The 13,082-nt window shown below is 39.8% G+C and overlaps 1 protein-coding gene across 20 annotated transcripts in view; it reads left to right on the top strand.

Moving 5' to 3' along the window:
- The window catches only part of Magi1 (membrane associated guanylate kinase, WW and PDZ domain containing 1), a 629,136-nt gene that overhangs the window by 533,524 nt on the left and 82,530 nt on the right, over nucleotides 1-13,082 (top strand). For all 20 annotated transcript variants that reach the window (XM_036181540.1, XM_036181545.1, XM_036181547.1 and 17 more), the window contains one exon: nucleotides 11,325-11,382. In XM_036181540.1, coding sequence (XP_036037433.1) covers nucleotides 11,325-11,382 — 58 coding nt within the window. The remainder of the gene's footprint in view (nucleotides 1-11,324; nucleotides 11,383-13,082) is intronic.

The following is a 13,082-nucleotide window of genomic DNA, read 5'->3' as shown; positions in this document are numbered from 1 at the left end:
TTTGGATGACATCCTCTTACAATCAGTAATGGATGATAACACTTGGGGTCTGTTTTTTAAGTTGCTTAGTAAATTGTCCTGCTGTTATTGTGGTGGGAATGGCTTGAGGTTTGCCCTGTGTGATAACATAATTCAAAACCAGTTCTATTTTTTTTTAAAAATTACCAACTTAGAATACTAGATTAAAACATTGACAAAGTCAGACGCAGTAACCATTTGTTGAACTAATTTCATCCTGTGCTCCCACCTGAATAAAATATGTGAGTGACCAATCTGTGTGTGTTGGTGGCCTGTGGAGATAACTTCCATAGCTGTGTGCTCTAGCACACGCTTCCTTGCTTCTAAGGAAGTTTGAATGTTGGGCTTTCAGGAAAGCAGTTTGTCATTTCCCCTTTGTAACTATGGCATTGTTAGAGCTTGCCCATAGGGTTGGGGGGCTCTCAAGAATGTGTTCTAGCGATGTGCTCCGGGCTCACATGGAGACAGTTTGCTGAGCTGCCTCTGGGGTGAAGCAGGCTGCCCAGCTTCCTTACTTGACTGACTCCCTGACATGGACTAGCTCTCCTCGCTTACTTACTGGCTCTGTGACATCAGCCTTGTTCACCTTCCTGCTTTCCATTATAAAAGATGTCTAAGTCAGGGGCTGGGGCAAGACCTCAGTTGGTAAAGTATGTATCTTGCAGCGCAGGGACCTTCAACTTTGCTTTTAAAAATGCTTAGCCTAACACTGAGAACCCCAGTGCTGAGGATAGAGGAAGGGGGGACTTGCTGGCCAGTCAGCCTAGCCTGCCTGGCGAGTTCCAGACACATGAGAGATCCTGTCTCACAAACCATGGTTGTGGCTGGCACAAGGACTCAGAAGGTAAACACACTGACTTCAAGTCTCAAAATCAGACTTTAATCTCTGGAATCCACAGGGAGGTGGAGAGAAAAAACCAACTTCTCTGCCCTCTCCATGCTCACAATGGCATAATGCCCACACTGGGTTCCACATACACCTTCACCTACATGAACCTGTATACATGTACACAACATGTGCACACATGCGTGCATGCACACACAGATTTGCAAATCAGAGTAGAAGGAGGGCTCCCTCCGTGCTTGCGAGGAGACTTACTGAGAACTTGTTTTGGTGATCAGCACGTGTTGGTGCTTTAGTAAGGCTTTACATGTTACCTAGGGCTCTCATTGGATTTAGCAGTACTTTCTTGCAATACTTTTCCCTTCATCAAAGACAAGAGTTGACTGTGTGCCATTCTAAAGCAGGCACCCAAATATCAAATATGTTCTCATGAGTAGTGTAGGCATGTCACCTGTTTTTGTTTGCACGGTTCTGTTGTGTAAGAGTAATGTGCACACTCATGTCTGCCATATTTGCTATTGTCTACTATATTTACTTGAAGTTGTGTTGATGCCCCATTTTCTTAATAAATATAATCTACTTTTTGAACAAAGGCACCTATCAGGTTTTCAGTGAAGGGTGGGAGTCTGTATGTGATAAGGAATCTCTAATCTGCTCTGGGCGGCATAGGCAGTCAGTATGGGTATTGGATACAGGTCACTTGATTATAGAGTTGTATCTGGACTCTAGTATGTGAGCTAAGGTAGTAGCTCCATTCTGCACTGGGTTTGCAGATCCTGTTACATTCTCCATAAAAGAGTCTTTAGAATTAAAAAACAAAAACCAAACACCCACAGAACCTTCCTTTGATCTAGTAGGTAGGTACTCAGATAGTGAAATCAAGTAGGTAAAATAGAGACTTAAAGTAAAAAAAAAAAAAAATCCTTCTGACAGCTTTCCCACATACAGAACATCTGGCTAATCAACATTTGCTCCACATGAAATTTTCTGAGGGAGAAAAAGCAAGCGTACAGTTGTAGACAACCATCCTTGTTCCCATGAGCTTCCCAGCCAGGCATTGGCTGTTGGCCGAGTGCCTTGGAAGCATTTTACAATCTCCATTCAGGTGAACTGGGGGAAAGGTATGTTCAAAGATGTTTACTAACCAAGCATAGTCCACAGGACAACAGAGCCAATGTGGACTATAAGTTCAATCCCAGATCTGAGTGTGAAGGATCTCAGCTCTCTCTAATTCCCATAACAGGATGGAGAGCTTTGCCTGTCTGTCATCCATCCATAGACACAGGCAGTGTGTCTTTAGTAATGTTTGCCTAAAACATAATGTAATCAGTTTCTATGTTAAATATTTTCTGACCTTTTTCATTTTCCAAAACCAAATGGCAAATTCTAAGAAAAACGGCTTCCTTTAAAAAAAAAAAAAAAAAATGATGACCTATTTCTATTTTAAGCATTAGGAGACTAATTCATGTTATTAAGTTAATTACACATTGGAAGTGAGAAATCTGTCTTTTCATTTCAAACTGAGTTTTAGCTTAAAAAAGTTCAAAAAATTTATAGAATTGGTTTGTCTGTTTCAGAAATGTTTAATTTGTGTATGTGTTTGTGTGTGCGCATGGAAGTACACAGAGTGCTTGCCAATCGAGCTATCACCCCAACCCCCATACTCACAAATACCATCTGCTTGGCCCATTTCTCAACTCCAGGATGTTAAGTTGTTGATGATAACAGGGGTTAAGTCGGGGGTGGTTTCTTGTATCCTCTTTGTATCTCCACCTAAGCATAGGTAATGACTTGCACACTTCCCTCTGGGTCCCTGGTGTCTGATGCATCCACAGGCAAACAGTAGTGCTTCTGTTAATGTTTGCCAAATTAAGAAAATCGAGTATATCTTTCTGCCATTTTATCTGATGATAATCAGGTCAAGTATTTTAGGTTTCAGGTTTTGGTAGGTCTGGTATAATTAGCACTATCCTTCACTCTTCAGCCATTCTTCTACCCCATGACTGTGTAACAATTTGCATTTTTAACCTTCAATTTCCCAACTCCTTGAAAATGTTTCCCTGCTTCATTTTCATTTAAATGGTCATTTCCAGCTTTATAAGGGGAAACTGGTTCCCAGGCATTTGATTGACATCAGTCTTTTAAGATCTGATATTACAAAGAAAGGCTATGTTATAACATGCATTTTAGTGCTAATATCTCCCAAACTCAAAGACATCTTAAAATCTGCTAAATGCTTTTTTAAAAAGCAGTGGGGGGGGGGGTGTCTTTGTTTTCAGGCATAACCTGTGTGGCAGATGTCATAAAAATCAATGTCTCTGGATGTGCAGTCAAATTTAAATAGAACATGAGCTTTGAGTAATTAGTTTGCATGTGTTTGTATGCACATGTATGACTCCACTATACTCTGTGACTGTTGGTAACATGTGAGAACACTTTGCTGACACAAATGTCAATATTTGAAAATCCCCACAACATATCATAATTAAAACACTAAGTAGACATAACAAACAAAAGTGTACTAAAAGCTCCAAGAGGAAAAAACAAAACAAAACAAACTCTGAAAGCCAGAAGAGACTGGAGCAATGCATTCCAAGTCTTAAAAGACTATATGATTGCCAGGCTACAATAATATACCCAGCAAAACTACCCACTCTAATGGAAGTTGAAAGAAAGGAAAGCTTTCTATTATATAAACAGCCTTTTAAAAAGTTTACAACCAACAAATCATACCTAAAGAAAAAAACAGAAAGCAATAATTTCAGCTGAACAAAGAAATAATCATAGTAGAGATATTGTGGAAAGACATAGGAAGCCACAATTATTCAAGAACAGAGAACACACCACCCCAAATCAACAACAGGACAACTGCAGTTAACACACATTTCAGCTGACACTTTAAATGTCAGTGGCCTCGATCCTCCAATCAAAAGACACAAACTGAATGAATGGAGCAAAGCATAAAACCTATCTGTCTGTTGTCTACAAGGAGTACATCTTAGCTTAAAAGATAGACACCAAAGTGCTCTAATCAAATGGAGCCAGGAAGCAATCAGGTATCTTTATATTAATATCTGGTAATATATCTATTACAGACTTGAAAGTAAAACTAATCAAAGGAGATAATCAAAGGAGATAGAGATTTCATCCTAATCAAGGTAACAGTTAACCAAAAAGACATTACAATCCTAAAGATATATGCTCCAAACTCTAATCACCAAATTTAATTTAAAAATTGCACTACTTGATTTAAAGACACTGATTAAGACCCATTTAGTGAGTTGATGATTTCAATACCCAGTTTCTCCACTAGATGGGTCATCCAGAAAAAAAAAACATGAATGCAGGAACATCAGAATTAATTGATATCATACACCAAATGGTTATTTACAGAATACTCCTCTCAAACAGCAAAGAGTACATAGTTTGGTCAACAACACAAGGACTCTTTCTAAAACATACCACGTCCTGAGACACAAAACAAATCTTTACAAATCAAAAAGATTGAAATCACTCCATGTGTCCTATCTGATCACAAGGCAATAAAACCTCAAAATAGACAACAAACAAATCTCTAGTAAATACATAGAGATTAAACAACTCATTGAAGCATGATTGGATAAATGAAGAAAGAAAGAAATTTTTCCTTCTACTAAGTGAAAATGAGAGCACAGCAAAGCCTCTGGCACACATTGAAAGCAGTACTAGCAGCTGAAATCTTTAGCTCCTAGTGCCTGCATCAGAAAATGAAAGAGAGGGGCAGGCAATGGTGGTGCTCACCTTTAATCTTAGCACTCAGAGGCAGAGGCATGAAGATCTCTGTGAATTCAAGGCTACAGAGTTAGTTTCAGGACAACCAAGGCTACACAGAGAAATCCTGTCTTGAAAAACAAAAAGAAAAAAGAAAGGAGGCACAAATAAATGGCTTAACAACGCAATTCAAAAATTTGGAAAATAAAAGCAAACCAAATCCAAACCCATTTGTATTAGTCAGGGTACTCTAGAGCCACAGAATTTATGAAATGAAATTTTCTCTCTCTCTCTCTCTCTCTCTCTCTCTCTCTCTCTCTCTCTCTCTCTCTGTCACACACACACACACACACACACACACACACACACACACACACACACGGAATTTATTGGAGAGATTTACAGGCTATAATCTAGCTCATCCAGTAATGGTCAGCTGTGAACGGAATGTCCCTGGATCTAGTAGTAGACCAGTCCCACAGGCTGGGTGTCTCAGCTGTTCTGTACATGCTAGAATCCAGAGGAGGTAGGCTCCAGTATCAGGGAAGGAATGGATGTGCTAGCAGAGCAAGGGCAAGCAGGCAAAGAGCAAGAGCTTTCTTCTTCTGTGTCTTTATATAGGCTTCCAGCTGAAAGAAAGTGTTGCCCAGGTTAAAGGTATGTCTTCTTGCCTCAAGAGCAGATCAAAAGAATGTGTCTTCCCACCTCAAGATCTGGATCAAAGAAAGATGTTTCTTCCTACCTCAAAGGTCTGGTCTAGAAGTAGATACACCCACTTCAAACCAAAGAGAAAATCTCTCACAGGTGGTGTGCCCCCTATTTCTGGATTGTAGTTCATTACAGACACTGTCAAGTTGACAACCAAAAACAGCCATCACACTAGTCAACAACAACAACAACAAAAAAGCAAAAATCTGAGCAAAAATTATAGAAACAATACAAAGAATTGACAAATCTAAGAGCGTGTTCTTCAAGAAGATAAACAAAATTGTCAGACAATTGGCAAACTAGCCAAAATAAAGAGCAGAGAGGAACCAAATTAAAAGATCCTGAAACAAACAGGGAAACACTACAACAGACACCAAAGACATTCACAATATTATGAGGGAATACTTAAATCTACACTCCATTAAGCCGAAAACCCTAAAAGAAATGAATTTCTAGATTCAGCCAAACCACCCAAAATAAATCAAGAAAATGTCAACAACCTAAGGGAAGTATAACAAATGAGGAGTGTAAGATAGTAATAAAAAGCCTTTAAGCTTAAACAAAAACAAAACAACGAAACAAAAAGTCCAAGGCCAAGTAGATTCACAAGAGAATTATTTAACTCATTCAAAGAAGATCTACAATCGATCCTCCTTTAACTATTACCAGAAAAAAGGGAAAAAAAAGAACAAGAGGAAGAAAGAAAACGAAACAGAAAGAGCACTTTCAGCACCAGTATTGCTTTCATAGCAAACCAGGTAAAGACAACAAAAATAGAAAAACACAGGCCGATATCTCTGAACATAGATTCAAGAGTGCTCAGTATAATACTCATAAATATAGAGATACACAAAAAAGATTATACTACATATCCAAGTTGGACTTATCCCTGAAATCCAGGAGGATTGAATATACACAAGTCAGTAAATATGGTAAACTTTGGTCTTAAGGACAAAAATCAAATGATCATCTCAATAGATGGAAAAAAAAAGGCCTTTGACAAAATTCAGCATTCTTTCATGATTTACTTCAGAGAGGATGGGCATTGAAGACACTTCATATGGAGTTTATCTTCACCTTGGCAAAAATAGCCATTTGGGCAAGAAACTGTTCTTGCCTGGACTGCTTGATCAACTGAATACGCAGGACCCATAGGGAGGTGACCACTGAACTTTGCTTGGTAAAAAGGTCCTTCAGGTTCCTGCTTTGCAGAGGAAACTGCCAGACATTCTACAGGACACTGAGAGAAGTGACTGAGAGACTCTAGCCCTGTAGGCTGAAGACAGATGCCCCAACTTTACAAAGGAACATTAGGTGACTGTCCAGGTTGCCAGCTGTCTCTGTCTACCCTACAAGACTCCCAAAAGTTGCTTACATCCTTCTCCCATTTCTCAGGTAATATTATATCCTTCTGAGGCCTTTGATGTAGTTGAAGACTAGATAGGTATAATTTTCCTTAGTTATGGTAAAAGATAAGTTAGATATTAAACCTTAGACTCACAAATATAGGATAAATAGGATATCTTCTTTAATTTTGCCTAATACTAATAGACTAGATACTATAAATAGACTAGATATTGTACCTGTAATTCTTGCTTGATAATTGTTTTGTTATCTGTAATTTTACTATGTGAAAGTTAACCTTCCTTTAAAAAAAAAAGAAAGAAAGAAAAGGGGAAGTGCTGTGGATATTGCTCTGTATAAGTAAAATGCTACAAGCAGAGAAGAGAATTCTGGGAAGTGGAAGGCAGAGGCAGAGAGCTGCCAGCTGCAGCCATGACAAGCGAGATGTAAGGTACAGGTAAGCCATGTGGCAAAGTATAGATTATTAGAAATAGGCTGAATATAAGAGTAAGAGCTAGACAAGTAGGCCTGCGCTAATGGCCAAGCAGTTTAAATAATATAAGCATCTATGTATTTATAAGTGGGTTGTCAGACTGACAGGGCTTGGCGGGGCCTGGAGAGAAGGTCTCCAGCTACAAAGTCTCAGAGAATGTGAGACTAGAGTGAACATACATACCTCAACATAATAAAAGCTGCATAAGAGAAATGCATAACCAGCATCATTTTAAACAGAGAAAATCTTGGATCAATTCTACTGATGTCGGGAACAAAACAAAGTTACCCAATATCTTCACATTTTTTTTTTTTTTTATTGTGCTTGAGCCATAAGACAAGAAAAGGAAATTAAAGGGAACAAATAGGTAAAGAAGTCTAACTACCACTCTTTGTAGATGGTATGTATGGCACTATACATTAGTGATCCCCAAGATTCTGCCAGAAAACTTTTAGAAATGATAAGCAAATTCAGCATTGTGGCAGATATAGAAGGAAGCTGCATAATTCAATAGCTTTTCTATACACCAGGAACAAACATACAGAGAAGGAGATCACGGGCACACTCCCATTCACAATAGTCTCAAAGAAAATAGCCGGGCAGTGGTGGCGCATGCCTTTAATTCCAGCACTTGGGAGGCAGAGGCAGGCGGATCTTTGTGAGTTTGAGGCCAGCCTGGTCTACCAAGCGAGATCCAGGAAAGGCACAAAGCTACACAGAGAAACCCTGTCTCGAAAAACCAAACAACAAACAAAAAAAGAAAATATCTAAGAATAAACCTTACCACAGAAGTGAAGGACCTCTACAATGAAAACTTTAAACTTCTAAAGACAGAGTAAACACTAGAAAATGGGTAGACAGTCCATACTCATGGATTGGTAGAATTAATGTTATCAAAATAACCATTTTACCAAAAGCTGTTTACAGGGTCAATACAATCCCAATGGAAAATCCTCATCTTATTCCTCATAGAAATAGAAATAAGAAATTTGAAATTCGCATGGCACCACAACAGACCTCAGATAGCCAAAACACTCCTGAACAAAAAGAACAATGCTGAATGGATTACCATACCAGATCTTAAGATATATTACAGAATTTTTGCAATTGAAGCAATATAGTAATGGCAGAAAAACAGACACATAGACCCTTGGAACAAAATTGAAGACCCAGACATGAGTACACATAATTTCATTTAATAATTGACAAAGATTCCCAAAACGTAAACTGTAAAAAAGAAAGCATCTTCAACAAATGGTGCTGGGAAAACTGGACATCCTCATGCAGAAGAATGAAATTAGACCTATACCTATCACCGTGCAGAAAAACTAACTCCCAATGGACTAAAACCTACACACAACACTGAAATGCATGGAAGGAACATAGGCAGTGCCCTACTTAATAGAGGTGTATGAAAGGACTCTCTGAAGAAGACTCCCTTTTGCCCGAGGAAAAAAAGGTCAACGACTGACATGTGGGACTTCCAGAACTGAAGTACTTTGCACAGCTAAAGAAACGTCAACTAGGTGAAGAGCAAGCCCACAGGATGAGATTTATCTTTTTGCCAGATAAATATCTGAGAGGATTAATGTCCAGAATATATAAAGAACTAAAAAAGACCAAATGACCTATTCCAAAAAACAGGCCTAGGACCTGAACAAAGCATTCTCAAAAGAAGAAGGGAAAAAAATGGCCAAGGAATATCTCATAAAAAGTTCATTGTTCCTAACACTGAGGGAAATGCAGATTGGTACAACTTTGAGATTTCATCTTACCTCTATCAGAATGGCAAAGTTTAACCAAACCACTAAGAACAAATGCTAGAGGGGTGAGGGGAAAGGGCCCCCGATTCACTCTCGGTGGGATTGTAAATGGGTGATGTCTCTATGGAAATCAGTGTGGAGACTTCAGAAAGCTAAAGCATAAATCTATCATATGACCCAGCTCCACCACTCCTTGGCATATGCCTGAAGGGATCGTGGCATTTGACTCCACAGATGCTTGCTCAGCCATGTTCATTGCTGTTTGATTCACATTAAGCGCGAAATGGAAGCCACCTAAATGCTTGTCACCCTATGGATGATTAATGAAAATGTGTTACACACTGTGGAATACTAGTCAGCTGTAAAGAAAAATCAGATCATGATCTTTGCAGGTAATGGATAAAACTAGAAAAGATCATATTGAATGAGATAACCTAGACCCTAAAACTCAAATGTCACAGCACGTTCTCTCTCTCTCTCTCTCTCTCTCTCTCTCTCTCTCTCTCTCTCTCTCTCTCTCTCTCTCTCTCTCTCTCCCCCTCCTAGCTCCAAATCTTCAGATATCCAAATCCTCATCCCTCATCAAGGAAACTTCTCTTTGCAACAGGTGGAAGCCTCTTTCAGAAACTTACAACCAATCAAAATGCTTGTTATCCTACTCCCAATGGACACATCTACAAAAGAAATCGTGCACCTAAGGCTCAGGGAACACTGTGGAAAGGGGCAGAAAGATAGGAAGACCCAGAGGGCCAGGGAGATTGCTGAGAGACTGTGTCTCCTAGGAATGTCTCCCCAGCATGACTATCAAAACAACAGTAGATATGCCAGAGTAGATGGGAGGGAGGACCCATGAGAACTTAGCCCTACACAAAGAACTATAGGCAACTAAGGAATGTTCTCAGTGGAAGAAATAATATTCCTCAGGAAGAACACACCAATTGTTACTCAGTACCAAATGGTCAGCCCTGTAAACATGTGTGCAAATAACATGCAGACTGAGCAGGCTGTATTTAGGAATGTGTGTGTGTGTGTGTGTGTGTGTGTGTGTGTGTGTGTGTGTGTGTGTGTGTGCGCGCATAGAACAACTATTAATGAGAAAAGAGGCTGTGAATTTCACAGGGAGCAAGGAGGGGTGTATGGGAGTGTTGGCATGGAAGAAATGGAGGGGAAATGGCGTAATTGTCTTATCATCTCAAAAATAAATTAATAGTAACTACTCAACTCTTTGCATTAAAAAACGAAACTGTCTCAAAGTAAGTGGTACTTGTAGTATTTGTAGTGTTCTGCTCAATCCCTCTGACTAGTGGTTCTAGGAATAATGATTCACTTCGCAGTACAGCATTCCCCAAGCTTGCCTGAGCTACACAGATCTACAGAGCTTTACAACTCAAATTGAGTAATTGCTGCTCTGCCTGAAAGGACTGTTTGATGACACAGATGCCACCAAGGTGCTGCTTCTCCAAGTAACACAGCCGAAGGCAGCAGGCTTTTCTGAAATAGATTCGTCTAGTGGAACTCAGGAACCTAGGTATATATCAAGTTCCAACTTGGATGTGAAACCATAGGAGGCAGGGTGCACTGTTGGCTAGTGCTTTTCCCCTCACATTTAAAAGATAACACAGTCAGCCATGTTGGCACATACCTACAATCCTGGGTCTCTGGCAGTGAAGGCAGAAAATTGCAAGCGCAAGACCAGCCTGGCCTACCTAGTGGTACCTGGTCTGGCACTGCTCACTAGGGGAAATAGAAAAGAATACTCCTCCTCCACACACAGCAGTGAGCTGTCTGTGTCACATTCACAAGTGAAGCTCTGGAAAGACAAACTGACCCACATGTAAGAATGGCCTGACAGAGTGTGCACATCAGAAACCCAGCACAGCCTGTCAGGTTTATTCACTTAGCAGTGTTAATCAAGAACAATGAGAAAATCAGATGTGGGTTTGATTTTCATTTGAGAAAAGCAAAATAAGACCATTGAGTTGAAAATGAATAGAAAGTAGTTTTTATGTGTTTTTGCTTATATGGCAAGGTAGTCTGGAAACAAATGAGAAAACTGTAAATACTTTAGGTGAGAAGTAGGCATTGAAGGCAAGTTTTAAGTGTTTCTATTAAAATCTAATTTAATACTTGGCTGGTAATAAAGGCAGCTGGGAGTGCATTTTATTAAGTTTTATTTTCTTAAGTAAAATACCAGTAGATAAAGAGTTGTTGTTGTTGGTTTTTTCATGTAGAAAAGTACACCAAACAAAGTAAAAATAATGCATGCTTCTTTGTGTTAGAATATACACTTTTAATTGCGTCCAAGGTGTTTGTATGCATCACTTCCCTTTGAATAACTCTGTTGTTGAGCTCTTGCCTCTTCAGGAAGAGGCTCCTCTTGGTCTAATGTTCTTTTGTTTTTCAGAGCTGCCCGCTGGCTGGGAAAAGATTGAAGACCCTGTCTACGGTGTCTACTATGTAGAGTAAGTACCCATGGAAAATCCGATATTGGTGAAATTATTAAGGCCACTCCACGTAGTTAAAAGGGAGGTTTATTTTGTGGGGTACTTACAAATGAGGGGGTAGGTTACAGGGTCTGGCAAGGGTATAGCACAATCCGGCGTTGTTCTCTGGAGAACTCTGCTCGGTCTACCTCCAGCGTCCAGAGTCCAGGAACCAAGAGAGTGAGTTCTTCCCGATCCTTCGTCTTCCGCTTCCTCCTCTGCCCCGCCTTGTGGGCGTGACCATTACCAAAGCCTCAGTGGGGGTTGGAACTTCCAGGCCAATGCTGGGATGGCTACCCACTACAATCCACACATTGTGCTTTGCACTCCTGGGCAGTTATGTTCATGATGGTATTGTTACAAGGTTCAAAGTAATAGTCATAATTTTATAATGAAAATATGAAGAACTTAGTGAATAAGTAGGTCATCCCTGAAGCTGAAGAAATTCAGAAAGGAAGTCAGTCCATGTGGCTTTTGTTAACTTCCAAATCACCGAGACCTGGTGTGTGTGACAGGTGCTCAGTGAGTGTTAGTTGAAGGCCATGGTATGGGAGAGCCAATAAAATAGCTAGTGCTCTCTCAGAGGGGCCTTACTGCCCTACTTTCTCATGCCTAGGTCTGAACTTCGCAATAATTACTTATTTATTCTGCTATTCTAAATGGTCTAGACACATCTTAATAATTTATGAAATGTTACCAGGAGTAAGAAGGCAATGGAAAACTGGGATGAGATGCAGGACCTGTTATCTGCCCCTCTTGGCCTGTCCCCAGGAGTCTCACCTCTTAGTGCATCTCTTCACTATGGACTTCATTCTGGCATTGAACGTGTCCTCTGTCATTTTACTAACACCATTGATTAGCAGGATACTAAAAGGAAATTTTAAAAATAACATATAAATCATATCTTTTACTCTGAGAAAAATGAGAGATAACTAATACAGTCCCTTTGAACAAGACAAATGCCATATAAATTTTGTATCATCGTTATCCTTCCTGTCATGGTGAAGATAAAAGGCCTTCTTTCTCTTTCCCATGTTGCTGGCAATAAAAAGTCACTCATATAATGCCCCTATAATAGGAGCACATTATGCAAAAATGCCAGGCCAAAGTAAGATGCCAGCATCATATTGTAAAGCAGTTCGAGGAGTTCAGTATAGGAAGTGCCCTTGACCAATACAAGTCCTGCTTCCTTCTGCAGAACAGAAAGGGAAGTATCGTCATCAGAGACACAAACAAAGCCATTTTTATTGACCCTAATAAAGTACATTTCCTGTGTGAGCTCTGAAGCTCTTTTATACAGGTGAACAGAGAGTCTTGTGCCAGATGAGGCCAGGCTTGCTTTGGTACTCAGCTGCCTTGTGCATTTAGTAAGAAAGGAAGTGGCTGGGCACCACTCTGAAGGAAAAAGAAACCTGGTCCTCAGGGATGAGATATTAAGTTACTCTGGTCTGGTTCTCTGTGTCGTTTAATGCCTGGCCCAAAGGAATCAAAAGGCAAATGGCTTTTTAAAAAGAATAAAAAATAGGGGTTGGGCATTTAGCTCAGTGGTAGAGTGCTTGCCTAGCAAGCACAAGGCCCTAGGTTCAATCCTCAGCTCCAAAAAAAAAAAAAAAAAAAGAAAGAATTAAAGATAATCTGCCAAGCCCATTTGATTAAACCCTTCTTTAAATTGAAAGTCT

Source organism: Onychomys torridus, chromosome 3 (assembly GCF_903995425.1).
Source record: "Onychomys torridus chromosome 3, mOncTor1.1, whole genome shotgun sequence".
NCBI lineage: Eukaryota > Metazoa > Chordata > Mammalia > Rodentia > Cricetidae > Onychomys > Onychomys torridus.
Note: the sequence above shows the minus strand (reverse complement) of the source record. Positions and strands in the feature narration are given on the sequence as shown.